The sequence below is a fragment of the Rana temporaria genome, chromosome 12 (genome assembly GCF_905171775.1).
Source record: "Rana temporaria chromosome 12, aRanTem1.1, whole genome shotgun sequence".
Lineage (NCBI taxonomy): Eukaryota > Metazoa > Chordata > Amphibia > Anura > Ranidae > Rana > Rana temporaria.
In genome coordinates this window covers 1,183,822-1,210,862 of record NC_053500.1, presented here as the reverse complement: position 1 = coordinate 1,210,862, position 27,041 = coordinate 1,183,822, and the positions used below count along the sequence as shown (strand labels likewise).

At 55.4% G+C, this 27,041-nt stretch overlaps 1 protein-coding gene across 1 annotated transcript; it reads right to left on the bottom strand.

Annotated features, from left to right (window-relative positions):
- Positions 1-646: 646 nt before the first annotated feature.
- On the bottom strand, positions 647-27,041 carry LOC120919353 (E3 ubiquitin/ISG15 ligase TRIM25-like). Its single transcript, XM_040331471.1, has 12 exons — positions 26,275-27,041; positions 20,527-20,622; positions 18,963-19,196; positions 16,975-17,113; positions 13,716-13,775; positions 9,941-10,009; positions 8,474-8,533; positions 7,046-7,153; positions 6,884-6,958; positions 4,823-4,879; positions 3,299-3,376; positions 647-3,216 (listed from the first exon to the last, which is right to left on the bottom strand). The coding sequence occupies exons 1-12, from the start codon at positions 26,893-26,895 to the stop codon at positions 2,681-2,683; spliced, it is 2,133 nt and encodes a 710-aa protein (XP_040187405.1). The 5' UTR covers positions 26,896-27,041; the 3' UTR covers positions 647-2,680.

Below are 27,041 nucleotides of genomic sequence, written 5' to 3'. Positions count from 1 at the left end.
CAAAAAATAAAAGCTTTTCTGTCATCTAGCTGATATTTAACACCTCGTATTTCCCAACCTTGTCATCAATGGACAAGATGGCCAGAGGAGATCGAAAACTGCAGTACAGAGGAGATCGAGAACTGCAGTACAGAGGAGATCGAGAACTGCAGTACAGAGGAGATCGAGAACTGCAGTACAGAGGAGATCGAGAACTGCAGTACAGAGGAGATCGAGAACTGCAGTACAGAGGAGATCAAGAACTGCATTACAGAGGAAAAATTTTAAAAAACAGGGTAATCCCCCCTGCCTGTCACATGCTTTAACAGCGTAATCCCCTCTCCGTGTCACATGACAATGACATAATGGGGTAATCCCCCTGTCTGTCACATGACGACATAACAGCGTAATCCCCCCTGCCTGTCACATGACAGCGTAATCCCCCTGCCTGTCACATGACAATGGTATAGAGAATGTGGATGAGTAGTGGGGAGCACTGGACCCCTACTGCTCCATACACCAAAAAATAAAAGCTTTTCTGTCATCTAGCTGATATTTAACAGCTTGTATTGTCCAACCTTGTCATCAACTGACAAGACGGCCAGATGAGATAGAGAACTGCAATACAGAGGAGATAGAGAACTGCAGTACAGAGGAGATGGAGAACTGCAGTACAGAGGAGATAGAGAACTGCAGTACAGAGGAGATGGAGAACTGCAGTACAGAGGAGATGGAGAACTGCAGTACAGAGGAGATAGAGAACTGCAATACAGAGGAGATAGAGAACTGCAATACAGAGGAGACAGAGAACTGCAGTACAGAGGAGATTCTAGAAAACTCCACAGTAATCAAACATTTTCTTGTCTGAATTCTCTCCTGAACTCAAAGCCAACCCCAGATCAGAGAAGTGCATTGTGGGAATGTCTGCAGACATTCCATGTATAATGATAATTAATCACAACTGATATTCTACAACTACACCCTATACACCGCACAGCCCCTTCTACAGGGGGTAGGAGGCCCCTTCTATCTGCACATTTTAGGTGTGTTAGAAAAAAGTCAACTTGCCGTGTCTTTGATGTGGTTTCCCGAAAAATGCTGATTATATAGAGATCACTGGCGGTAACACATGTAAAACACGCCTAAAACATCCAACATGCATATCAGGCACCGCAATGTGCAGACATGAGGGGCCCCCTGTATGAATGACACCAACTACAGAACAAAACCCCCCAAAAATGATCTATACAAATATGCAAGCAGATTACAGCGTATGTAAAGATAAGACCTTCCTTGGATGGAGTACGGGAGGGTTTGGTCCTCTGTCAGGTTTTTATAGCCGTCTGTGTGAGATTCACCCTCTCCTGTGAGATTCACCTCCTCTATCTGTCCTGGTTGGCCATTGACAGGAAGTCATGGAAATCCCACCGTTTTGTGTTGTCACCAGAAGAGGAACAGAGAGAAGATCCTCCAATGTGACAACTGTCTATGAGGGGATATCCTCTCACACCAAATAACCCTCCCCTTCCTTCCTGCTGGGTATCTGGGACAGGAAGTAGATGGAAATCTCCCTCCTAGGACAGAGAATAAAACACAAATGGGGTCCTAACCCAGATAGTCATGGGAAATCCAACGGTTTTGTGTTGTCACCAGAAGAGGAACAGAGGGAAGATCCTCCAACGGGACAACTGTCTATGAGGGGATATCCTCTCACACCAAATAGCCCTCACCTTCCTTCCTGCTGGGTATCTGGGACAGGAAGTAGATGAAAATCTCACTCCTAGGACAGAGAATAAAAAACAAATGGGGTCCCAACCCAGAAAGTCATGGGAAATCCAACGGTTTTGTGTTGTCACCAGAAGAGGAACAGAGGGAAGATCCTCCAATGTGACAACTGTCTATGAGGGGATATCCTCTCACACCAAATAGCCCTCCCCTTACTTCCTGCTGGGTATCTGGGACAGGAAGTAGATGGAAATCTCTCTCACAGGATAGAGAATGAAAAAACAAAACCTAACAGGTCTCAACCCTCCCGTACTTTCACCAAAAACGAGAAAACAATGGCTTTGGCCTCCTTTACATGAAATCTGCCTCATTTTAGAATTTCTTTATCCCCGGTAAGAGATAACAAATCGGATCACATGACTAACAATCGGATCACATGACTAACAATCGGATCACGTGACCAACAACCGGATCACGTGACCAACAACCGGATCACGTGACCAACAATCGGATCACGTGACCAACAATCGGATCACGTGACCAACAATCGGATCACATGACTAAAAATTGGATCACGTGACCAACAACCGGATCACATGACTAACAATCGGAGCACATGACTAACTATCGGGTCACATGACTAACAATTGGATCACGTGACTAACAATCGGAGCACATGACTAACTATCGGGTCACATGACTAACTATCGGGTCACATGACTAACAAATCGGATCACATGACCAACAACCAGGTCACGTGACTAACAATCGGATCACATGACTAACAACCGGAGCACATGACTAACAATCGGATCACATGACTAACAATCGGATCACATGACCAACAACCGGAGCACATGACTAACTATCGGGTCACATGACTAACTATCGGGTCACATGACTATCCACCTGCAATGATTACTATCCCATAATATTACCACCCCGCCAATGATTACAAGCTCCTCCCCCTCCCCGCTCACAGCTGGTAGGACTGGCACAGAGACAGGACGGTTTTACTGGAGAACATCCAGAAGGCGGGGAAGACCATGTGGGTAAAGCGGGCATTAAACTTGTAAATCTGGCTAAATTTTTTGCCGATACAGTAGAAGGCCACGTAGCCGTCGTCAATGTTCAGCAGCACCCCGTATTTGTTGGTGTTGGGGGCGGTGAGGTCGGTCTGCTTGTCGTCGTGCCACGCCTGTAGCGTGCCATTGCACCACTCGATGCACCAGGACACCTTGTTCCGGCCGAGGCGGCTCTCCGTTCCGACGCGCGCGATGCTCTGGTAGGCCACGCCGAAGCCGCTGAAGTTCCCCACCTCCTTCTCCACCTCCCAGTAGTGAATGCCGCTAGAGAAGCCACGTTGACCCAGCACCTGGGAGCAGCTGACAAACCTTGAGGGGTCTTCCGGGTAGTTTAGGGGGACGTCGCTCACCACCATCTTGGTGAAATTGTCCTGCAAGGTGATCTTCTTGTGCGCGGTGCGAGCGTCGACAAACAAGTGCTCGGCATCTGAGGAGGGAACAGACCAAGTGATAGTAGTCATAGATGAGGGGAGATCGCACCACACAAGGGACAGACGGGTGGAACTTACATTTCAGGAGCTGTTCTCTGGAGTCCGGCAGGGCAGCGGCAGCGGCAGCAGCGGGGCGCGGACCTTTACGGGGCTTGGCTGGAACATAAAGGGGGTCTCATTAGGATCTTCATTATGTGTAAAGCCTCGTACACACGGGCGAGAAAAAAAACTATCAGTTTTCTCGGCAAGCTAGCCTTGCCAAGCCCTGTGTACACGCCCATTCAAAAGAACCGGTGACGTCATCGACTATGACGAGCATACGCTCCTCACATTCAATGCCGTCGCCGCCATCTTGCCACACCCTACACATCCCTTGTATGATTTCAGCGGGGATATCTGAATGATGGGTGCCGCCACAGGCATCAGAGATCACCGATTTCTGCTGGCGATCCTGCGCACCATAAGAACGATCATATCGCCAGTTCCGCCGCTTGCCCGTTCTTATAGGTGGCGGGAGGTGACGCCCCCCTCCCCCTCCTACCACCATCCAGTGCTTCTCTGGGCTCTCCCGTGCCATCGGGAATCCGGAGAAATGACCGGATGGTCCCCAGTCATCTCTACGACCGTCGGAGGCCCGGGCGCCATGTTATGGTGAGCTCTATGGCGAGCTCTTTGGTGAGCTCTATGGTAAGCTCTATGGAAAGCTCTATGGTGAGCTCTATGGTAAGATCTATGGAGAGCTCTATGGTAAGCTCTATGGTGAGCTCTATGGTAAGATCTATGGAGAGCTCTATGGTGAGCTCTATGGTGAGCTCTATGGTGAGCTCTATGGTGAGCTCTATGGTAAGCTCTATGGTAAGCTCTATGGAGAGCTCTATGGTAAGCTCTATGGTAAGATCTATGGTGAGCTCTATGGTAAGCTCTATGGTGAGCTCTATGGTGAGCTCTATGGTAAGCTCTATGGTGAGCTCTATGGTGAGCTCTATGGTGAGCTCTATGGTAAGCTCTATGGAGAGCTCTATGGTAAGCTCTATGGTAAGCTCTATGGTAAGCTCTATGGTGAGCTCTATGGAGAGCTCTATGGAGAGCTCTATGGTAAGCTCTATGGTGAGCTCTATGGAAAGCTCTATGGTGAGCTCTATGGAGAGCTCTATGGTGAGCTCTATGGTGAGCTCTATGGAGAGCTCTATGGTGAGCTCTATGGAGAGCTCTATGGTAAGCTCTATGGTAAGCTCTATGGTGAGCTCTATGGTGAGCTCTATGGTGAGCTCTATGGTAAGCTCTATGGTGAGCTCTATGGTGAGCTCTATGGTGAGCTCTATGGTAAGCTGGTGGAATCGCCGGCTTTCATTCTGGGCTCACCAGTGGGCGGGGTCGCCACCTTTTCTTCAAGCCAAACCCGGACAATTTGGCGGCCTTGGACATCGTTGGTGAATCCCGTACAGGTGGCAACCCTACCAGTGGGGCGGGGGAAGGGGGACCACCCCAGATGAGATCATTATTGCTCCTCCCTGTTATATGGAACACCACACCCCTTCCCCCTCCCAGGAAATGTCGGATGTCCTCGGCTCAGTCCTTCCATCGGACCTCCATTGTACCTACCTTCAGGGGGGTGGGCCCCCGCGGCAGTCGGCGGGACATTTCCAGGCGGCGGTTTATCTGGAAAACAAGGACAACACTGATTGGAGGTTCAGATACGGGGTCTCCTCCTAGGTGCCCCCCCCCCCGTGTCTGATCAATAATCAAACATTTCACATTGGAGGTCATCCTCACTCGGAGCCGTCCTTTCCCTGACCCCTGTACTCTGTACATCACACACTCCTGAGCCCTGCACTCTGTACATTACACACTCCTGACCTCTGTACATTACACACTCCTGACCCCTGCACTCTGTACATTACACACTCCTGACCCCTGCACTCTGTACATTACACACTCCTGACCCCTGTACCCTGTACATTACACACTCCTGACCCCTGCACTCTGTACATCACACACTCCTGACCCCTGAACTCTGTACATTACACACTCCTGACCCCTGCACTCTGTACATCACACACTCCTGACCCCTGCACTCTGTACATCACACACTCCTGACCACTGTACTCTGTACATTACACACCCCTGACCCCTGTACTCTGTACATTACACACTCCTGACCCCTGTACTCTGTACAATACACACTCCTGACCCCTGTACTCTGTACATTACACACTCCTGACCCCTGTACTCTGTACATCACACACCCCTGTACTCTGTACATTACACACTCCTGACCCCTGTACTCTGTACATTACACACTCCTGAGCCCTGTACTCTGTACATTACACACTCCTGACCCCTGTACTCTGTACATCACACACCCCTGTACTCTGTACATTACACACTCCTGACCCCTGTACTCTGTACATTACACACTCCTGACCCCTGTACTCTGTACATTACACACTCCTGACCCCTGTACTCTGTACATCACACACCCCTGTACTCTGTACATTACACACTCCTGAGCCCTGTACTCTGTACATTACACACTCCTGAGCCCTGCACTCTGTACATTACACACTCCTGACCCCTGTACTCTGTACATTACACACTCCTCTCCCCTGTACATTACACACTCCTGACCCCTGTACTCTGTACATTACACACTCCTTACCCCTGTACATTACACACTCCTGACCCCTGTACTCTGTACATTACACACTCCTTACCCCTGTACATTACAAACTCCTGACCCCTGTACTCTGTACATTACACACTCCTGACCCCTGTACTCTGTACATCACACACTCCTGACCCCTGTACTCTGTACATTACACACTCCTGACCCCTGCACTCTGTACATCACACACTCCTGTCCCCTGCACTCTGTACATTACACACTCCTGTCCCCTGTACTCTGTACATTACACACTCCTGACCCCTGCACTCTGTACATTACACACTCCTGAGCCCTGTACTCTGTACATCACACACTCCTGTCCCCTGCACTCTGTACATTACACACTCCTGACCCCTGTACTCTGTACATTACACACTCCTAACCCCTGTACTCTGTACATTACACACTCCTGAGCCCTGTACTCTGTACATCACACACTCCTGTCCCCTGCACTCTGTACATTACACACTCCTGACCCCTGTACATCACACACTCCTGACCCCTGTACTCTGTACATTACACACTCCTGACCCCTGTACTCTGTACATTACACACTCCTGACCTCTGTACATTACACACTCCTGAGCCCTGTACTCTGTACATCACACACTCCTGTCCCCTGCACTCTGTACATTACACACTCCTGACCCCTGTACATTACACACTCCTGACCCCTGCACTCTGTACATTACACACCCCTGACCCCTGTACTCTGTACATTACACACCCCTGACCCCTGTACTCTGTACATTACACACTCCTGACCCCTGTACTCTGTACATTACACACTCCTGTCCCCTGTACTCTGTACATTACACACTCCTGACCCCTGTACTCTGTACATTACACACCCCTGACCCCTGTACTCTGTACATTACACACTCCTGACCCCTGCACTCTCTACATTACACACTCCTGTACTCTGTACATTACACACTCCTGACCCCTGCACTCTGAGATATTCCCCCTTACCCATGCGCCCCAATATTGACACTTACTCTTCTTGTGCAGCTTTTTTTTGGTGTCCTCGAAGGGTTTTGGGGTGAAAGGAGGTCTCCATTTATGGAAGTCCCCTGTATGGAGAGAAAGGAAGGGGAGAGGTTATAAAGTGATGCCGGATCCACATCGCCCCCTGCAGGCTGTGACCGGGATTACATTACCTGCCGTGTGAGGCGCTCCGAAGTGCGGGGGAGGAGCTCCGAAGTGCGGGGGAGGAGCTCCGAAGAGTGGGGGAGAAGGACAAGCGTTGTGCATAAAAATACCGAATCCTATAAAAGGTGAGAGATCTGATTACAGGGGGAGGAGTCACCGATTCTCAGAACCTCCCCCAGTATACTGTGACCCCTCCCCCCCCAGTATACTGTGACCCCTCCCCCAGTATACTGTGACCCCTCCCCCCAGTATACTGTGACCCCTCCCCCCAGTATACTGTGACCCCTCCCCCTAGTATACTGTGACCCCTCCCCCCAGTATACTGTGACCCCTCCCCCCAGTATACTGTGACCCCTCCCCCCCAGTATACTGTGACCCCTCCCCCCAGTATACTGTGACCCCTCCCCCCAGTATACTGTGACCCCTCCCCCCCAGTATACTGTGACCCCTCCCCCCCAGTATACTGTGACCCCTCCCCCCAGTATACTGTGACCCCTCCCCCCAGTATACTGTGACCCCTCCCCCTAGTATACTGTGACCCCTCCCCCCAGTATACTGTGACCCCTCCCCCCCAGTATACTGTGACCCCTCCCCCTAGTATACTGTGACCCCTCCCCCCAGTATACTGTGACCCCTCCCCCCCAGTATACTGTGACCCCTCCCCCCAGTATACTGTGACCCCTCCCCCCAGTATACTGTGACCCCTCCCCCTAGTATACTGTGACCCCTCCCCCCCAGTATACTGTGACCCCTCCCCCTAGTATACTGTGACCCCTCCCCCAGTATACTGTGACCCCTCCCCCCCTAGTATACGGTGACCCCTCCCCCCTAGTATACTGTGACCCCTCCCCCCCTTGTATACTGTGACCCCTCCCGCCAGTATACTGTGACCCCTCCCCCCAGTATACTGTGACCCCTCCCCCCAGTATACTGTGACCCCTCCCCCCAGTATACTGTGACCCCTCCCCCCAGTATACTGTGACCCCCCCCCCTAGTATACGGTGACCCCTCCCCCCTAGTATACTGTGACCCCTCCCCCCCTTGTATACTGTGACCCCCTCCCCCCAGTATACTGTGACCCCTCCCGCCAGTATACTGTGACCCCTCCCCCCAGTATACTGTGACCCCCCCCAGTATACTGTGACCCCTCCCCCCAGTATACTGTGACCCCTCCCCCCAGTATACTGTGACCCCCCCCCCCAGTATACTGTGACCCCCCCCCCCAGTATACTGTGACCCCTCCCCCCAGTATACTGTGACCCCTCCCCCCAGTATACTGTGACCCCTCCCCCCAGTATACTGTGACCCCTCCCCCCAGTATACTGTGACCCCTCCCCCCAGTATACTGTGACCCCTCCCCCCCAGTATACTGTGACCCCTCCCCCCAGTATACTGTGACCCCTCCCCCCGTATACTGTGACCCCTCCCCCGTATACCTGGCTGCGGTAAGAGTCCCGGCGACGGCATCCTGGGCGGTCTCTGTTCCAGCGGCTCCTCTGTATGGACGGGAGAGGCAGAGGTTAGGTGGGTTAGAGCGAGACCGACGCCCCTTGTACAACCCACAATCAGAGAAGTCCCAGCCAATCAGAAGGGAGAAAGGTAGATGACGCTACAACTAGCTTAGGATGAGACCATCTGGTCAATATTTATCTCTGGGATGAGGATTTCAGGCATCAGGAGTACGTAACGCACAGCGCGCAGGGGTCAGGAGTATGCAACGCACAGCGCGCAGGGGTCAGGAGTATGCAACGCACAGCGCGCAGGGGTCAGGAGTATGCAACGTACAGCGTGCAGGGGTCAGGAGTATGCAACGTACAGCGTGCAGGGGTCAGAAGAATGCAACGTACAGCGCGCAGGGGTCAGGAGTATGCAACGTACAGCGCGCAGGGGTCAGGAGTATGCAACGTACAGCGTGCAGGGGTCAGAAGAATGCAACGTACAGCGCGCAGGGGTCAGGAGTACGTAACGCACAGCGCGCAGGGGTCAGGAGTATGCAACGCACAGCGCGCAGGGGTCAGAAGAATGCAACGTACAGCGCGCAGGGGTCAGAAGAATGCAACGTACAGCGCGCAGGGGTCAGAAGAATGCAACGTACAGCGCGCAGGGGTCAGAAGAATGCAACGTACAGCGCGCAGGGGTCAGAAGAATGCAACGTACAGCGCGCAGGGGTCAGAAGAATGCAACGTACAGGTGGTTTTGCCATGGGGGTGGGAGGCACTTCATGTGCTACTTACTCCTGACCTCTGAATTCCATCCATTACTTCATCCCTTTGCCTGCTCTCTGAACGTTATATACTTCTGACCCCTGTGCTTTGTGCGTTACTTACTGCTGACCTCTGCTCGCTGTGTTTTTTTTACTCCTGACCCCTGCACTTTGTACATTACATACTCCTGACCCCTGCATTCTGTGCATTACATACTCCTGACCCTGCGTGTTACATACTCCTGATCCCTGCGTGTTACATACTCCTGACCCCTACACTCTGTGCTTTTATAAATGCTTGAAATCTACACTTTGTGCATTACACACTCCTGGCCCCTGCGCTCGGCGCGATACATGCTCCTGGTCCCTGCGCTCTGAGTTATATACTCCTGACCCCTGCACTGTGTGCAATACATACTCCTGATCCTGGCACACAACATAATCCTGACCCCTGTGCTCTGTGCATTATACACTCCTGACCCCTGCGCTTTGGGAGTTATATACTCCTGACCCCTGCGCTCTGAGTTATGTACTCCTGACCCCTGCGCTTGGCTCAAAATTTATTTAACCTCGCTCCTTTAAGTCCCCCAACGCTCCCCACACACTTTTTATATCTTTAGGAGGGGCTTTAATACCCCTTATCCATTTAGAGCGGGAAGGGAGATCTCACTGTTTGCGCTCCCAGCAGATTGACACTCACTCTTCTTGTGCGGCTTCTCATTGCCGTCCTCAGACTTCTGGGGGGAGGGTTTCCATTCATTGGACTCCTCTGTATGGAGAGAAGAGGAGGAGTTATAAAGTGATGCCGGTCTGTTCCCTATTGGGTGTAAAGGCTCCACAGCGCCCCCTGAAGGCTGTGACCGGGATTACATCATCAGTCTTCTGAGACGCTCCGATGTGTATGGATAAAACTAAGAGATCCTATGAAGGGTGAGAGGAGGAATCATCGGGGGGAGGAGTCATCGGGGAGAGGAATCATCGGAGGGAGGAGGAATCATCGGGGGGAGGAGTCATCGGGGGAGGAATCATCGGGGGAGGGGAGGAATCATCGGGGGAGGAGGAATCATCGGGGGAGGAGTCATCGGGGGGAGGAATCATCGGGGGAGGAATCATCGGGGGAGGAATCACCGGTCGGGGGAGGAATCATCGGGGGAGGAGTCATCGGGGGGAGGAATCATCGGGGGAGGAGTCATCGGGGGGAGGAATCATCGAGGGGGAGGAGTCATCGGGGGGAGGAATCATCGGAGGAGGAATCATCGGGGGAGGAGGAATCATCGGGGGAGGAATCACCGGAGGAGAAATCATCGGGGGAGGAGGAATCATCGGGGGAGGAGGAATCATCGGGGGAGGAGGAATCATCGGGGGAGGAGGAATCACCGGGGGAGGAGGAATCACCGGGGGGAGGAGGAATCACCGGGGGGAGGAGGAATCATCGGGGGAGGAGGAATCATCGGAGGAGGAATCATCGGGGGAGGAGGAATCATCGGGGGAGGAATCATCGGAGGAGGAATCATCGGGGGAGGAGGAATCATCGGAGGAGGAATCATCGGGGGAGGAGGAATCATCGGGGGAGGAGGAATCATCGGGGGGAGGAATCATCGGGGGAGGAGGAATCATCGGGGGAGGAGGAATCATCGGGGGAGGAGGAATCATCGGGGGAGGAATCACCGGGGGGAGGAGGAATCATCGGGGGAGGAGGAATCATCGGGGGAGGAATCATCGGGGGGAGGAGTCATCGGGGGAGGAATCATCGGGGGGAGGAGTCATCAGGGGAGGAATCATCGGGGGAGGAGTCATCGGGGGGAGGAGTCATCGGATCATCGGAGAAGGAATCGCCGGGGGAGGAAATCATCGGAGGGAGGAATCATCGGGGGGAGGAATCATCGGAGGGAGGAATCATCGGAGGGAGGGATCATCGGAGGGAGGGATCATCGGGGGAGGGATCATCGGGGGAGGGGAGGAATCACCGGGGGAGAAATCACCAGGGGAGGAATCACCGGGGGAGGGGAGGAATCATCGGGGGAGGAAATCATCAGGGGAGGAAATCATCGGGGGGAGGGATCATCGGGGGAGGGATCATCGGGGGAGGAATCATCGGGGGAGGAATCATCGGGGGAGGAATCATCGAGGGAGGAATCATCGGGGGAGGAATCATCGGGGGAGGAATCATCGGGGGAGGGATCATCGGAGGGAGGAAATCATCGGGGGAGGGATCATCGGGGGAGGGATCATCGGGGGGAGGAATCACCGGAGGAGGAATCATCGGGAGGAGGAATCATCGGGGGAGGGATCATCGGGGGAGGGATCATCGGGGGAGGGATCATCGGGGGGAGGAATCACCGGAGGAGGAATCATCGGGAGGAGGAATCATCGGGGGAGGAGGAATCATCGGGGGAGGAGGAATCATCGGGAGGAGGAGGAATCATCGGGAGGAGGAATCATCGGGAGGAGGAGGAATCATCGGGGGAGGAGGAATCATCGGGGGAGGAGGAATCATCGGGGGAGGAGGAATCATCGGGGGAGGAGGAATCATCGGGAGGAGGAATCATCGGGGGAGAAATCATCGGGGGGAGGAATCATCGGGGGAGGAGGAATCATCGGGGGAGGAGTCACCGGGGGAGGAGTCACCGGGGAGGAGTCATCGGGAGGAGGAATCATCGGGGGGAGGAATCATTGAGGGAGGAGGAATCATCGAGGGAGGAGGAATCATCGGGGGGAGGAATCATCGAGGGAGGAGGAATCATCGGGGGGAGGAATCATCGAGGGAGGAATCCTCGGGGGGGAGGAATCATCGGGGGGAGGAATCATCGGGGGAGGAGTCACCGGGGAGGAGTCATCGGGGAGGAATCATCGGGGGGAGGAATCACCGGTCGGGGGGAGGAATCATCGGGGGGAGGAATCATCGAGGGAGGAGGAATCATCGAGGGAGGAGGAATCATCGAGGGAGGAGGAATCATCGGGGGAGGAGGAATCATCGGGGGAGGAGGAATCATCGGGGGAGGAATCATCGGGGGGGAGGAATCATCGGGGGGGAGGAATCATCGGGGGGGAGGAATCATCGGGGGGGAGGAATCATCGGGGGGGAGGAATCATCGGGGGGAGGAGTCATCGGGGGAGGAGTCACCGGGGGGAGGAGTCATCGGGGGAGGAGTCACCGGGGAGTAGTCATCGGGGAGGAGTCATCGGGGAGGAACCATCGGGGGGAGGAATCACCGGTCGGGGGGAGGAATCACCGGTCGGGGGGAGGAATCATCGGGGGGAGGAATCATTGAGGGAGGAGGAATCATCGAGGGAGGAGGAATCATCGGGGGAGGAGTCATCGGGGAGGAATCATCGGGGGGAGGAATCACCCGTCGGGGGGAGGAATCATCGGGGGGAGGAATCATTGAGGGAGGAGGAATCATCGAGGGAGGAGGAATCATCGAGGGAGGAGGAATCATCGAGGGAGGAGGAATCATCGAGGGAGGAGGAATCATCGGGGGAGGAATCCTCGGGGGGGAGGAATCATCGGGGGGAGGAATCATCGGGGGGAGGAATCATCGGGGGAGGAGTCATCGGGGGAGGAGTCATCGGGGGGAGGAATCACCGGTCGGGGGGAGGAATCATCGAGGGAGGAGGAATCATCGAGGGAGGAGGAATCATCGAGGGAGGAGGAATCATCGAGGGAGGAGGAATCATCGAGGGAGGAGGAATCATCGGGGGAGGAGGAATCATCAGAGGAGAAATCATCGGGGGGAGGAGGAATCATCGGGGGAGGAGGAATCATCGGGGGAGGAATCCTTGGGGGGGAGGAATCATCGGGGGAGGAATCCTCGGGGGGGGAGGAATCATCGGGGGGAGGAATCATCGGGGGAGGAGTCACCGGGGAGGAGTCATCGGGGAGGAATCATCGGTCGGGGGGAGGAATCATCGGGGGGAGGAATCATCGAGGGAGGAGGAATCATCGAGGGAGGAGGAATCATCGAGGGAGGAGTCCCCGGGGAGGAGTCATCGGGGGAGGAATCCTCGGGGGGAGGAATCATCGGGGGGAGGAATCATCGGGGGAGGAGTCACCGGGGAGGAGTCATCGGGGAGGAATAATCGGGGGGAGGAATCACCGGTCGGGGGGGAGGAATCATCGGGGGGAGGAATCATCGGGGGAGGAGGAATCATCGGGAAGGAGGAATCATCGGGGGGAGGAAATCATCGGGGGAGGAGTCATCGGGGGGAGGAGTCATCGGGGGGAGGAATCATTGGGGAAGGAATCATCGGAGGAGGAGGAATCATCGGGGGGAGGAATCATCGGGGGAGGAATCATCGGGGGGAGGAAATCATCGGGGGAGGAGTCATGGGGGAGGAGTCATGGGGGAGGAGTCATCGGGGGAGGAGTCATCGGGGGAGGAATGACGATTAGAAGAATACAATAATCCCTCCTATGGGAGAGCAGAGTATCCTGTGACCCCTCCCCCCGTATCATTCCATTACAGTGTCCCTACCTGTCTCCGGCTTGGGCCCCGGCTCCGGCGTCCTGGGTGGTCTCTGTTCCGGAGGTTCCTCTGTGTGGAAGGAAGAGGCGGGGTTAGGTGGGCGTGGTCAGTGACCCGTATTATAGGACGCTCTGCACCACAGATAGTAAAATAAGAAGTTTATGGCGCAAAACAATCCGCCAGCAGCTGAGAAGAGCGAAACGCGGGTCACAAGTCCGTATGACGGCCGCTAGTCATACCGGCTCCTCCGCAGATTCCGGGGGCGTGGCTACGCGTTTCGAGAAGGTAACACCCTTTTCTCAAAACTGTGACAGGCCTAAGAAAGAGGCGTTACCGCCTTGAAATGTGTAGCCACGCCCCCAGGACCTGACATCCTCCTGGGGACATTCTCGGGGGAGGGGGGGTGTTGTAGCTCTTTATGCTGCAGGTGGCTCCTCCCTCACACAACAGCCGCGTTTCCCTCTGAGCCATGCGGTGCTGAAATCACGTCCTCTGGGGGCCCTCAAGGTCTTGTAGTCCCCGTAGTGGCCCCTGGTCTTGTAGTCCCCGTAGTGGCCCCTGGTCTTGTAGTCCCCGTAGTGGCCCCCTGGTCTTGTAGTCCCCGTAGTGGCCCCTGGTCTTGTAGTCCCCGTAGTGGCCCCTGGTCTTGTAGTCCCCGTAGTGGCCCCCTGGTCTTGTAGTCCCCGTAGTGGCCCCTGGTCTTGTAGTCCCCGTAGTGGCCCCTGGTCTTGTAGTCCCCGTAGTGGCCCCTGGTCTTGTAGTCCCTGTAGTGGCCCCTGGTCTTGTAGTGGCCCCTGGTCTTGTAGTCCCTGTAGTGGCCCCTGGTCTTGTAGTGGCCCCTGGTCTTGTAGCCCCCGGAGTGGCCCCTGGTCTTGTAGTCCCCGTAGTGGCCCCCCTGGTCTTGTAGTCCCCGTAGTGGCCCCTGGTCTTGTAGTCCCCGTAGTGGCCCCCTGGTCTTGTAGTCCCCGTAGTGGCCCCTGGTCTTGTAGTCCCCGTAGTGGCCCCTGGTCTTGTAGTCCCCGTAGTGGCCCCTGGTCTTGTAGTGGCCCCTGGTCTTGTAGTCCCCGTAGTGGCCCCCTGGTCTTGTAGTCCCCGTAGTGGCCCCTGGTCTTGTGGTCCCCGTAGTGGCCCCTGGTCTTGTGGTCCCCGTAGTGCCCCTGGTCTTGTAGTCCCTGTAGTGGCCCCTGGTCTTGTAGTGGCCCCTGGTCTTGTAGTCCCCGTAGTGGCCCCTGGTCTTGTAGCCCCCTTAGTGGCCCCCAAGGTCTTGTAGTCCCCGTAGTGGCCCCTGGTCTTGTAGTCCCCGTAGTGGCCCCTGGTCTTGTAGTCCCCGTAGTGGCCCCTGGTCTTGTAGTCCCCGTAGTGGCCCCTGGTCTTGTAGTCCCCGTAGTGGCCCCTGGTCTTGTAGTCCCCGTAGTGGCCCCTGGTCTTGTAGTCCCCGTAGTGGCCCCTGGTCTTGTAGTCCCCGTAGTGGCCCCTGGTCTTGTGGCCCCTGGTCTTGTAGTCCCCGTAGTGGCCCCTGGTCTTGTAGTCCCCGTAGTGGCCCCCAAGGTCTTGTAGTCCCCGTAGTGGCCCCTGGTCTTGTAGTCCCCGTAGTGGCCCCCAAGGTCTTGTAGTCCCCGTAGTGGCCCCTGGTCTTGTAGTCCCCGTAGTGGCCCCTGGTCTTGTAGTCCCCGTAGTGGCCCCTGGTCTTGTAGTCCCCGTAGTGGCCCCTGGTCTTGTAGCCCCCTTAGTGGCCCCCAAGGTCTTGTAGTCCCCGTAGTGGCCCCTGGTCTTGTAGTCCCCGTAGTGGCCCCTGGTCTTGTAGTCCCTGTAGTGGCCCCTGGTCTTGTAGTGGCCCCTGGTCTTGTAGTCCCCGTAGTGGCCCCTGGTCTTGTAGTCCCTGTAGTGGCCCCTGGTCTTGTAGTGGCCCCTGGTCTTGTAGTCCCCGTAGTGGCCCCTGGTCTTGTAGTCCCCGTAGTGGCCCCTGGTCTTGTAGTCCCCGTAGTGGCCCCTGGTCTTGTAGCCCCCTTAGTGGCCCCCAAGGTCTTGTAGTCCCCGTAGTGGCCCCTGGTCTTGTAGTCCCCGTAGTGGCCCCTGGTCTTGTAGTCCCTGTAGTGGCCCCTGGTCTTGTAGTGGCCCCTGGTCTTGTAGTCCCCGTAGTGGCCCCTGGTCTTGTAGTCCCTGTAGTGGCCCCTGGTCTTGTAGTGGCCCCTGGTCTTGTAGTGGCCCCTGGTCTTGTAGTCCCCGTAGTGGCCCCTGGTCTTGTAGTCCCTGTAGTGGCCCCTGGTCTTGTAGTGGCCCCTGGTCTTGTAGTGGCCCCTGGTCTTGTAGTCCCCGTAGTGGCCCCTGGTCTTGTAGTCCCTGTAGTGGCCCCTGGTCTTGTAGTGGCCCCTGGTCTTGTAGTGGCCCCTGGTCTTGTAGTCCCCGTAGTGGCCCCTGGTCTTGTAGTCCCCGTAGTGGCCCCTGGTCTTGTAGTCCCCGTAGTGGCCCCTGGTCTTGTAGTCCCCATAGTGGCCCCTGGTCTTGTAGTCCCTGTAGTGGCCCCTGGTCTTGTAGTGGCCCCTGGTCTTGTAGTCCCCGTAGTGGCCCCTGGTCTTGTAGTCCCTGTAGTGGCCCCTGGTCTTGTAGTGGCCCCTGGTCTTGTAGTCCCCGTAGTGGCCCCTGGTCTTGTAGTCCCCGTAGTGGCCCCTGGTCTTGTAGTCCCTGTAGTGGCCCCTGGTCTTGTAGTGGCCCCTGGTCTTGTAGTCCCCGTAGTGGCCCCTGGTCTTGTAGTCCCTGTAGTGGCCCCTGGTCTTGTAGTGGCCCCTGGTCTTGTAGTGGCCCCTGGTCTTGTAGTCCCCGTAGTGGCCCCTGGTCTTGTAGTGGCCCCTGGTCTTGTAGTCCCCGTAGTGGCCCCTGGTCTTGTGGTCCCTGTAGTGGCCCCTGGTCTTGTAGTCCCCATAGTGGCCCCTGGTCTTGTAGTCCCCGTAGTGGCCCCTGGTCTTGTAGTGGCCCCTGGTCTTGTAGTCCCCGTAGTGGCCCCTGGTCTTGTGGTCCCTGTAGTGGCCCCTGGTCTTGTAGTCCCCGTAGTGGCCCCTGGTCTTGTAGTCCCCGTAGTGGCCCCTGGTCTTGTAGTCCCCGTAGTGGTCTTGTAGTCCCCGTAGTGGCCCCTGGTCTTGTAGTCCCCGTAGTGGCCCCTGGTCTTGTAGTCCCCGTAGTGGCCCCTGGTCTTGTAGTCCCCGTAGTGGCCCCTGGTCTTGTAGTCCCCGTAGTGGCCCCTGGTCTTGTAGTCCCCGTAGTGGCCCCGTACCTGGGTTGGCGATCTTGGATTTGACGATCTTTTTGAGGGATTTGGCGTTGTTATAGATTTGTTGCAGAAGCTTCTCATCGAAAGCGATCTTCGGCTTGAAGGGGTCCTTGGAAAGCGTGTCTTTGAGTTTTGTGGCCCTCTGCCATAGAGAGAAAACATTATAGGGGTTCCCCTCACCCAACAGAGTGTGGGGGCGGGGCTATTAAATCCCTCGCTGGCCTCTTATATCTCCCAAGTAATCAGATCTCTGCAGCCAAGTCCCCGCCCACGCGGAGCAACTTTCACTGCTGGATGTTTCCTTTACAACCATGAAGGTGCTTAAAGGGGGTGTAACCCTGGACAACCACTTTCCCTACAGGCGGGGCTCTCCCCCCGACAGAACTCCGTTCCACCACAATCACTTGTAAACACAGAAGTCCAGTTTTTGTGTTTACAAGTGACAGCTCTCCGTAACCCCCATGAACTCTGCATCTAACCCCCCCCCCCTGCACTCTGTATGTAACCCCCCTGAACTCTGCACTCTGTGTGTAACCCCCCCCCTGAACTCTGCACTCTGTATGTAACCCCCCCCCTGAACTCTGCACTCTGTGTGTAACCCCCCCCCTGAACTCTGCACTCTGTATGTAACCCCCCTGAACTCTGCACTCTGTATGTAACCCCCCCCCCCTGAACTCTGCACTCTGTGTGTAACCCCACCCCTGAACTCTGCACTCTGTATGTAACCCCCCTGAACTCTGCACTCTGTATGTAACCCCCCCCCCCCTGAACCCTGCACTCTGTGTGTAACCCCACCCCCCTGAACCCTGCACTCTGTGTGTAACCCCACCCCTGAACTCTGCACTCTGTATGTAACCCCCCCCCCTGCACTCTGTATGTAACCCCCCCCCTGAACTCTGCACTCTGTATGTAACCCCCCTGAACTCTGCACTCTGTATGTAACCCCCCCCCCCTGAACCCTGCACTCTGTATGTAACCCCCCTGAACTCTGCACTCTGTATGTAACCCCCCCCTGAACTCTGCACTCTGTATGTAACCCACCCCTGAACCCTGCACTCTGTATGTAACCCCCCTGAACTCTGCACTCTGTATGTAACCCCCCTGAACTCTGCACTCTGTATGTAACCCCCCCCTGAACTCTACACTCTGTGTGTAACCCCCCCCCTGAACTCTGTATGTAACCCCCCCTCAACTCTACACTCTGTATGTAACCCCTCCCCCCTGAACTCTGCACTCTGTATGTAACCCCCCCCCTGAACTCTGCACTTTGTATGTAACCCCCCCTGAACTCTGCACTCTGTATGTAACCCCCCCTGAACTCTGCACTTTGTATGTAACCCCCCCTGAACTCTGCACTCTGTATGTAACCCCCCCCCACTGAACTCTGCACTCTGTATGTAACCCCCCCCCCCTGAACTCTGCACTCTGTATGTAACCCCCCCTGAACTCTGCACTCTGTATGTAACCCCCCCTGAACTCTGCACTCTGTATGTAACCCCCCCCTGAACTCTGCACTCTGTATGTAACCCCCCCTGAACTCTGCACTCTGTGTGTAACCCCCCCTGAACTCTGCACTCTGTATGTAACCCCCCCTGAACTCTGCACTCTGTATGTAACCCCCCCCTGAACTCTGCACTCTGTATGTAACCCCCCCCTGAACTCTGCACTCTGTATGTAACCCCCCCCCCCTGCACTCTGTATGTAACCCCCCCCCCTGAACTCTGCACTCTGTATGTAACCCCCCCCCCTGAACTCTGCACTCTGTATGTAACCCCCCCCCTGAACTCTGCACTCTGTATGTAACCCCCCCCCTGAACTCTACACTCTGTATGTAACCCCCCCCCCTGAACTCTACACTCTGTATGTAACCCCCCCCCTGAACTCTGCACTCTGTATGTAATGCAATCCTGGTATTTAATGCCCCTTGTAGTTCTGCAACAGCTGGAGGGCCCCGGGTTGCCTCCCCCTACAATAAGGGAGGAGATTCTTACCTTCAGGAACTGAAGGTCGTCTTGCTCCTGCAGCAGAGCTTCCACTTTGCTGCTCAGCGACTCGAACTCCTTCTTCTTCTTGCTCAGGACGTTCTTGGTGAAGTCGAACTTGCTTTGAAGTTTCTTCTCCTCCTCCTCGATCTTCGCCATGGCCTTCGCCCGCTCCGCTTCCACCAGGGCCTCGATTTCCTCAAACTCCGCGCCCAGCAACTCCTTCTTCATCTTGGCGTTTTCCTGCGTGCGCAAAAAGTGCAAGTGAGAGCCAAGCGCAAAGGGCCCCTCCCCCCACCTATACAGCAAAGGGTTCTAAAAAAATGCCCCCCCCCCCTCCCCCCACCTATACAGCAAAGGGTTCTAAAAAAATGCGACCCCTCCACCCACCTATGCTGCAAAGGGTTCTAAAAATGCCCCCCCCCTCCTCCCACCTATACTGCAAAGGGTTCTAAAAATGCCCCCCCCTCCCCCTGAATTTTTTTTGATCTGTTGCGCTGTGGTCACGTGACTGAGGAGCTCCCGTGTCAGGATCTCAGACATCTCGAGTGTCCCGCAAGCCGCAGGAGTCTCCCGCATTTGGTTGCGGGTTTCCGGACTCCCGCGAGCTACTACGACTAGCACTGTTTGTTGGTGTGAAACGCGTCGGCTCTTCCGTGGCATGTATTGTGGATTTCATTTTTTGAATAAAAAGGTAAAAACTTTTTTGGAGTGTGGCTGTCCAGAACTTCTTCCCGTTTTACCCGCGAGCGCCGCAGGGCGATGTCCCGGCTGGAGCCGTCACATTGAAAGACAAGGAAAGAAACTTTCCCCAGGCAAGCCGACTCTCTGATCTCCTGTGCGACAAGCACAGTCCCAGCCTGCCCGGCGGATTGATATAGAAGAGAACTGTCATGTACTTGTCACACAGGAGATCACTGCCCACCCGAAAGTAAAGAAAGGGTCCAATTGCTGCAGATCACGGGGGGGGGGCGCCCAGTCGTCTCTCTGCCTCCACCCATCCCGAAGCATGTCCGGTGGGAACCCGGACCGGGGGTATCCATCCGATGGAAGGACACAGAGAGGGTCCCAAGATAAAACGTATATGCGGGTCCCAGGCCCGGGTACTGTGTGGCCTCATGCTTGGGGTAACCTTAGAGGAGAGACTAGGGCTAGGACCTAGAAGCATGTCCGGTGTGAACCCGGACCGGGGGAATCCATCCGATGGAAGGACACAGAGGGGGTCCCGAGATAAAACGTATATGCGGGTCCCAGGCCCGGGTACTGTGTGGCCTCATGCTTGGGGTAACCTTAGAGGAGAGACTAGGGCTAGGGCCTAGAAGCATGTCCGGTGTGAACCCGGACCGGGGGTATCCATCCGATGGAAGGACACAGAGGGGGTCCCGAGATAAAACGTATATGCGGGTCCCAGGCCCGGGTACTGTGTGGCCTCATGCTTGGGGTAACCTTAGAGGAGAGACTAGGGCTAGGACCTAGAAGCATGTCCGGTGGGAACCCGGACCGGGGGTATCCATCCGATGGAAGGACACAGAGGGTCCCGAGTGCTCCTCACATCTTCCAAAGATCGACTCACCGTTACTTTGCGGTGCTCATAGTTGACATCTTCGGCAATGTTGTTGGTTTTTTCCATCTTCTGGTTCAAAGTTCTCAGCAGGTCTGTGTAAAAAAGCTGAAAAAAGGGACAAAATTCAGTGGCAGCAAAAATCCTACAAAAGGGGCATTTCCCTGTGGGCCGGACACCAAAAGTGACTACGGCAATACCCCCACCTCTCCGCATACTGCCCCCTCCAGCGTCTGGGCCTGGCAAAGGCCATCCAGTACCCGGGGCGAAGATACTAAACTGCACCCCCCTTCCCTTTGGGTCAGGGCACCCATATCCCCGCAATAAACCATTGTGCCCAGGGCAGCCGTCCCTTCTGCCCCCTCCCCCCGGCCCTGCCTGGCACCATATGTGACACACACACTATGATATACAAGGATAGTCTCAGCCTCTCTGCCCCTTCCTCCTGGCACCATGTGTGACATACAGGGATAGGCCTAGATCTTCCCTCCAGGGCAGCCCCCCTGAGCCTGACCACCAACATTCCCCAGGGCCATCCCACCAAATCAACACACCGGCCACCTCACCTGTACGCACTCAGCCCCTCCCCCAATCCTGTATGTGTCAGCCCCACCCCCTACACACCTGTATATATGTCAGCCCCCCTCACACCTGTATATATGTCAGCCCCCCTACACACCTGTATATATGTCAGTCCCCCTCACACCTGTATATATGTCAGCCCCCCCACACACCTGTATATATGTCAGCCCCCCTCACACCTGTATATATCTCAGCCCCCCCCCTACACACCTGTATATATGTCAGCCCCCCTCACACCTGTATATATGTCAGCCCCCCTCACACCTGTATATATGTCAGCCCCCCACACACCTGTATATACGTCAGCCCCCCTCACACCTGTATATATGTCAGCCCCCCACACACCTGTATATATGTCAGCCCCCCTCACACCTGTATATATGTCAGCCCCCCTCACACCTGTATATATGTCAGCCCCCCACACACCTGTATATACGTCAGCCCCCCTCACAACTGTATATATGTCAGTCCCCCCTCACACCTGTATATATGTCACCCCCCCCCCCTCACACCTGTATATATGTCAGCCCCCCTCACACCTGTATATATGTCAGCCCCCCACACACCTGTATATACGTCAGCCCCCCTCACACCTGTATATATGTCAGTCCCCCCTCACACCTGTATATATGTCACCCCCCCCCCTCACACCTGTATATACGTCAGCCCCCCTCACACCTGTATATATGTCAGCCCCCCCTCACACCTGTATATATGTCAGCCCCCCCCTCACACCTGTATATATGTCAGCCCCCCCTACACACCTGTATATATGTCCGCCCCCCCTACACACCTGTATATATGTCAGCCCCCCCTACACACCTGTATATATGTCAGCCCCCCCTACACACCTGTATATATGTCAGCCCCCCCTACACACCTGTATATATGTCAGCCCCCCCTACACACCTGTATATATGTCAGCCCCCCCCTCACACCTGTATATATGTCAGCCCCCCTCACACCTGTATATATGTCAGCCCCCCTACACACCTGTATATATGTCAGCCCCCCCCTCACACCTGTATATATGTCAGCCCCCCTCACACCTGTATATATGTCAGCCCTCCCCCTACACACCTGTATATATGTCAGCCCCCCTCACACCTGTATATATGTCAGCCCCCTCACACCTGTATATATGTCAGCCCCCCTACACACCTGTATATATCTCAGCCCCCCCTCACACCTGTATATATGTCAGCCCCCCTCACACCTGTATATATGTCAGCCCCCCTCACACCTGTATATATGTCAGCCCCCCCTACACACCTGTATATATGTCACCCCCCCCCTACACACCTGTATATATGTCAGCCCCCCCCACACCTGTATATATGTCAGCCCCCCCCCTACACACCTGTATATATGTCAGCCCCCCCTACACACCTGTATATATGTCAGCCCCCCCCTACACACCTGTATATATGTCAGCCCCCCTCACACACCTGTATATATGTCAGCCCCCCCCACACACCTGTATATATGTCAGCCCCCCCCTACACACCTGTATATATGTCAGCCCCCCCTCACACCTGTATATGTGTCAGCCCCCCCCACACACACACCTGTATATATGTCAGCCCCCCCCCCCACACACACCTGTATATATGTCAGCCCCCCCTACACACCTGTATATATGTCAGCCCCCCCTCACACCTGTATATATGTCAGCCCCCCCTACACACCTGTATATATGTCACCCCCCCCCCTACACACCTGTATATATGTCAGCCCCCCCTCACACCTGTATATATGTCAGCCCCCCCTACACACCTGTATATATGTCAGCCCCCCCTACACACCTGTATATATGTCAGCCCCCCTACACACCTGTATATATGTCAGCCCCCCTCACACCTGTATATATGTCAGCCCCCCCTACACACCTGTATATATGTCACCCCCCCCCCTACACACCTGTATATATGTCAGCCCCCCCTCACACCTGTATATATGTCAGCCCCCCCTACACACCTGTATATATGTCAGCCCCCCCTACACACCTGTATATATGTCAGCCCCCCTACACACCTGTATATATGTCAGCCCCCCTCACACCTGTATATATGTCAGCCCTCCCCCTACACACCTTTATATATGTCAGCCCCCCTCACACCTGTATATATGTCAGCCCTCCCCCTACACACCTTTATATATGTCAGCCCCCCCTACACACCTGTATATATGTCAGCCCCCCCCCTCACACCTGTATATATGTCACCCCCCCCCTACACACCTGTATATATGTCAGCCCCCCCTCACACCTGTATATATGTCAGCCCCCCTCACACCTGTATATATGTCAGCCCCCCCCTCACACCTGTATATATGTCACCCCCCCCCTACACACCTGTATATATGTCAGCCCCCCCTCACACCTGTATATATGTCAGCCCCCCTCACACCTGTATATATGTCAGCCCCCCCCTCACACCTGTATATATGTCAGCCCCCCCTCACACCTGTATATATGTCAGCCCCCCCTACACACCTGTATATATGTCAGCCCCCCCTCACACCTGTATATATGTCAGCCCCCCCTCACACCTGTATATATGTCAGCCCCCCCTCACACCTGTATATATGTCAGCCCCCCTCACACCTGTATATATGTCAGCCCCCCCTCACACCTGTATATATGTCAGCCCCCCCCCTACACACCTGTATATATGTCAGCCCCCCTCACACCTGTATATATGTCAGCCCCCCCTCACACCTGTATATATGTCAGCCCCCCCTACACACCTGTATATATGTCAGCCCCCCCTCACACCTGTATATATGTCAGCCCCCCCTACACACCTGTATATATGTCAGCCCCCCCTACACACCTGTATATATGTCAGCCCCCCCTACACACCTGTATATATGTCAGCCCCCCCTCACACCTGTATATATGTCAGCCCCCCCCTCACACCTGTATATATGTCAGCCCCCCCTCACACCTGTATATATGTCAGCCCCCCCTCACACCTGTATATATGTCAGCCCCCCCTACACACCTGTATATATGTCAGCCCCCCCTACACACCTGTATATATGTCAGCCCCCCCTCACACCTGTATATATGTCAGCCCCCCCTACACACCTGTATATATGTCAGCCCCCCCTACACACCTGTATATATGTCAGCCCCCCCCTCACACCTGTATATATGTCAGCCCCCCCTCACACCTGTATATATGTCAGCCCCCCTCACACCTGTATATATGTCAGCCCTCCCCCTACACACCTTTATATATGTCAGCCCCCCCTACACACCTGTATATATGTCAGCCCCCCCTACACACCTGTATATATGTCAGCCCCCCCTACACACCTGTATATATGTCAGCCCCCCTCACACCTGTATATATGTCAGCCCCCTCACACCTGTATATATGTCAGCCCCCCCCCCCTACACACCTTTATATATGTCAGCCCTCCCCCTACACACCTTTATATATGTCAGCCCCCCCTACACACCTGTATATATGTCAGCCCCCCTCACACCTGTATATATGTCAGCCCCCCCCCTCACACCTGTATATATGTCAGCCCCCCTCACACCTGTATATATGTCAGCCCCCCCTACACACCTGTATATATGTCAGCCCCCCCTACACACCTGTATATATGTCAGCCCCTCCTCACACCTGTATATATGTCAGCCCCCCTCACACCTGTATATATGTCAGCCCCCCCTACACACCTGTATATATGTCAGCCCCCCTCACACCTGTATACATGTCAGCCCTCCCCCTACACACCTGTATATATGTCAGCCCCCCTCACACCTGTATATATGTCAGCCCCCCTCACACCTGTATATGTGTCAGCCCCCCTCACACCTGTATATATGTCAGCCCCCCCTACACACCTGTATATGTGTCCGCCCCCCTCACACCTGTATATATGTCAGCCCCCCTCACACCTGTATATATATCATCCCCCCCACACCTGTATACGTCAGCCCCTCTCACACCTGTATACATGAGGTGGCAGTAAAGAGCTTGATGTCTGAGCTCAATGAGACAGAGAGCAACAGAAGCTGCAAACTCATTTCATTACAACACGGCTCCCCTTCACCTGTCCTGCCTTCTTTGGGCCCAGGCGGGCCCCTTACTGTTGTATCGGCTGTACCCCCCTGATGGCAGCCCTGCTTCCCTCTTCTTGCCCCCCTCCGGGGTGTACACCTGGCCCCATACCCGACATACAGGGATAGGTCCATATCTTCCCTCTACTTGCCCCTCCCTCCAGGGTGTACACCTGGCCCCAAAGCCGACATACAGGGATAGGTCCATATCTTCCCTCTACTTGCCCCTCCCTCCAGGGTGTACACCTGGCCCCATACCCGACATACAGGGATAGGTCCATATCTTCCCTCTACTTGCCCCCCTCCAGGGTGTACACCTGGCATTGTACCCGACATACAGGGATAGGTCCATATCTTCCCTCTACTTGCCCCCCTCCAGGGTGTACACCTGGCCCCATACCCGACATACAGGGATAGGTCCATATCGTCCCTCTACTTGCCCCCCTCCGGGGTGTACACCTGGCCCCAAACCCGACATACAGGGATAGGTCCATATCTTCCCTCTACTTGCCCCTCCCTCCAGGGTGTACACCTGGCCCCAAACCCGACATACAGGGATAGGTCCATATCTTCCCTCACCTGGCCCCATACCCGACATACAGGGGTATGTCCCTATCTTCCCTCTACTTGCCCCCCTCCAGGGTGTACACCTGGCCCCAAACCCGACATACAGGGATAGGTCCATATCTTCCCTCTACTTGCCCCTCCCTCCAGGGTGTACACCTGGCCCCAAACCCGACATACAGGGATAGGTCCATATCTTCCCTCACCTGGCCCCATACCCGACATACAGGGGTATGTCCCTATCTTCCCTCTACTTGCCCCCCTCCAGGGTGTACACCTGGCCCCATACCCGACATACACACAGTGATGGGCTCACCTCCTTCTTCTTCTTGCCCCCCTCCAGGGTGTACACCTGGCCCCATACCCGACATACACACAGTGATGGGCTCACCTCCTTCTTCTTCTTGCCCTCCTCCAGGGTGTACACCTGGCCCCATACCCGACATACACACAGTGATGGGCTCACCTCCTTCTTCTTGCCCCCCTCCAGGGTGTACACCTGGCACCATACCCGACACACACAGTGCTGGGCTCACCTCCTTCTTCTTCTTGCCCTCCTCCAGGGTGTAGGTCTGGCACTTCTTGTGGTTTAGGGCACAGTAGCAGCAGATGCAGCGGCCGTGTTCCCAGCAGTAGTGGTCCATGAGCTTATTGTGGTCTGGGCATTTCCTCTGCTGCAGGTCCCCAAGGGGCTCGCTGAGTTGGTGGTCACTGAAGGCCGGGCTCTCCAGGTGGGGCAGGAGATGGTCCTGGCAGAAGGAAGCCATGCAGGTGAGGCAGGTCTTGGCAGCGGGGTTTTTCATACAACTGTCACACAGCACAGTGTCCTCCCGGACCCTCTCCTCCTCTTCCTCCTCTTCCTCGGGCTCTTCATCGCTTTTCACCTCCGGCTGGCCCTGGTCAATGGTGCCCACTTCCAACTGGGCGGCCTGGGTCATGCCCACCAGGTTACTCAGCAGGGTGTTCTTCTTCAGCTCGGGCTTGCTGGTGAAAGGGAACCTGCACTGGGGGCAAGTATAAGAAGAATCCTTCCAGCAGAGCTCCAGGCACTGGGAGCAGAAATTGTGACCGCAGGGGATGGTGACCGGGGTGGAGAAGAGACTCAGACAGATGGAGCAGGTCAGCTCCTCCACCATCTCATCCAGAGCCTGAGCCATGGCGAGGGGGGCAACTGTGCGGGGAGGGCAACTGTACGGGGAGGGCAACTGTACGGGGAGGGCAACTGTAGAGGGAGGGCAACTGTGCGGGGAGGGCAACTGAGCGGGGAGGGCAACTGTGCGGGGAGGGCAACTGTGCGGGGAGG

Bases quoted from the DNA above. Each gene is read 5' to 3' on its own strand.
- LOC120919353 (XM_040331471.1), bottom strand. From the start codon at position 26,895: ATGGCTCAGGCTCTGGATGAGATGGTGGAGGAGCTGACCTGCTCCATC. The intron at 8,534-9,940 runs GTGAGTGTCAAT...CCGTCCATACAG, and splicing joins TGAGAAGCCGCACAAGAAGA to AGGAGCCGCTGGAACAGAGA. The intron at 6,959-7,045 runs GTAATGTAATCC...CTCTCCATACAG, and splicing joins CGGAGCGCCTCACACGGCAG to GGGACTTCCATAAATGGAGA.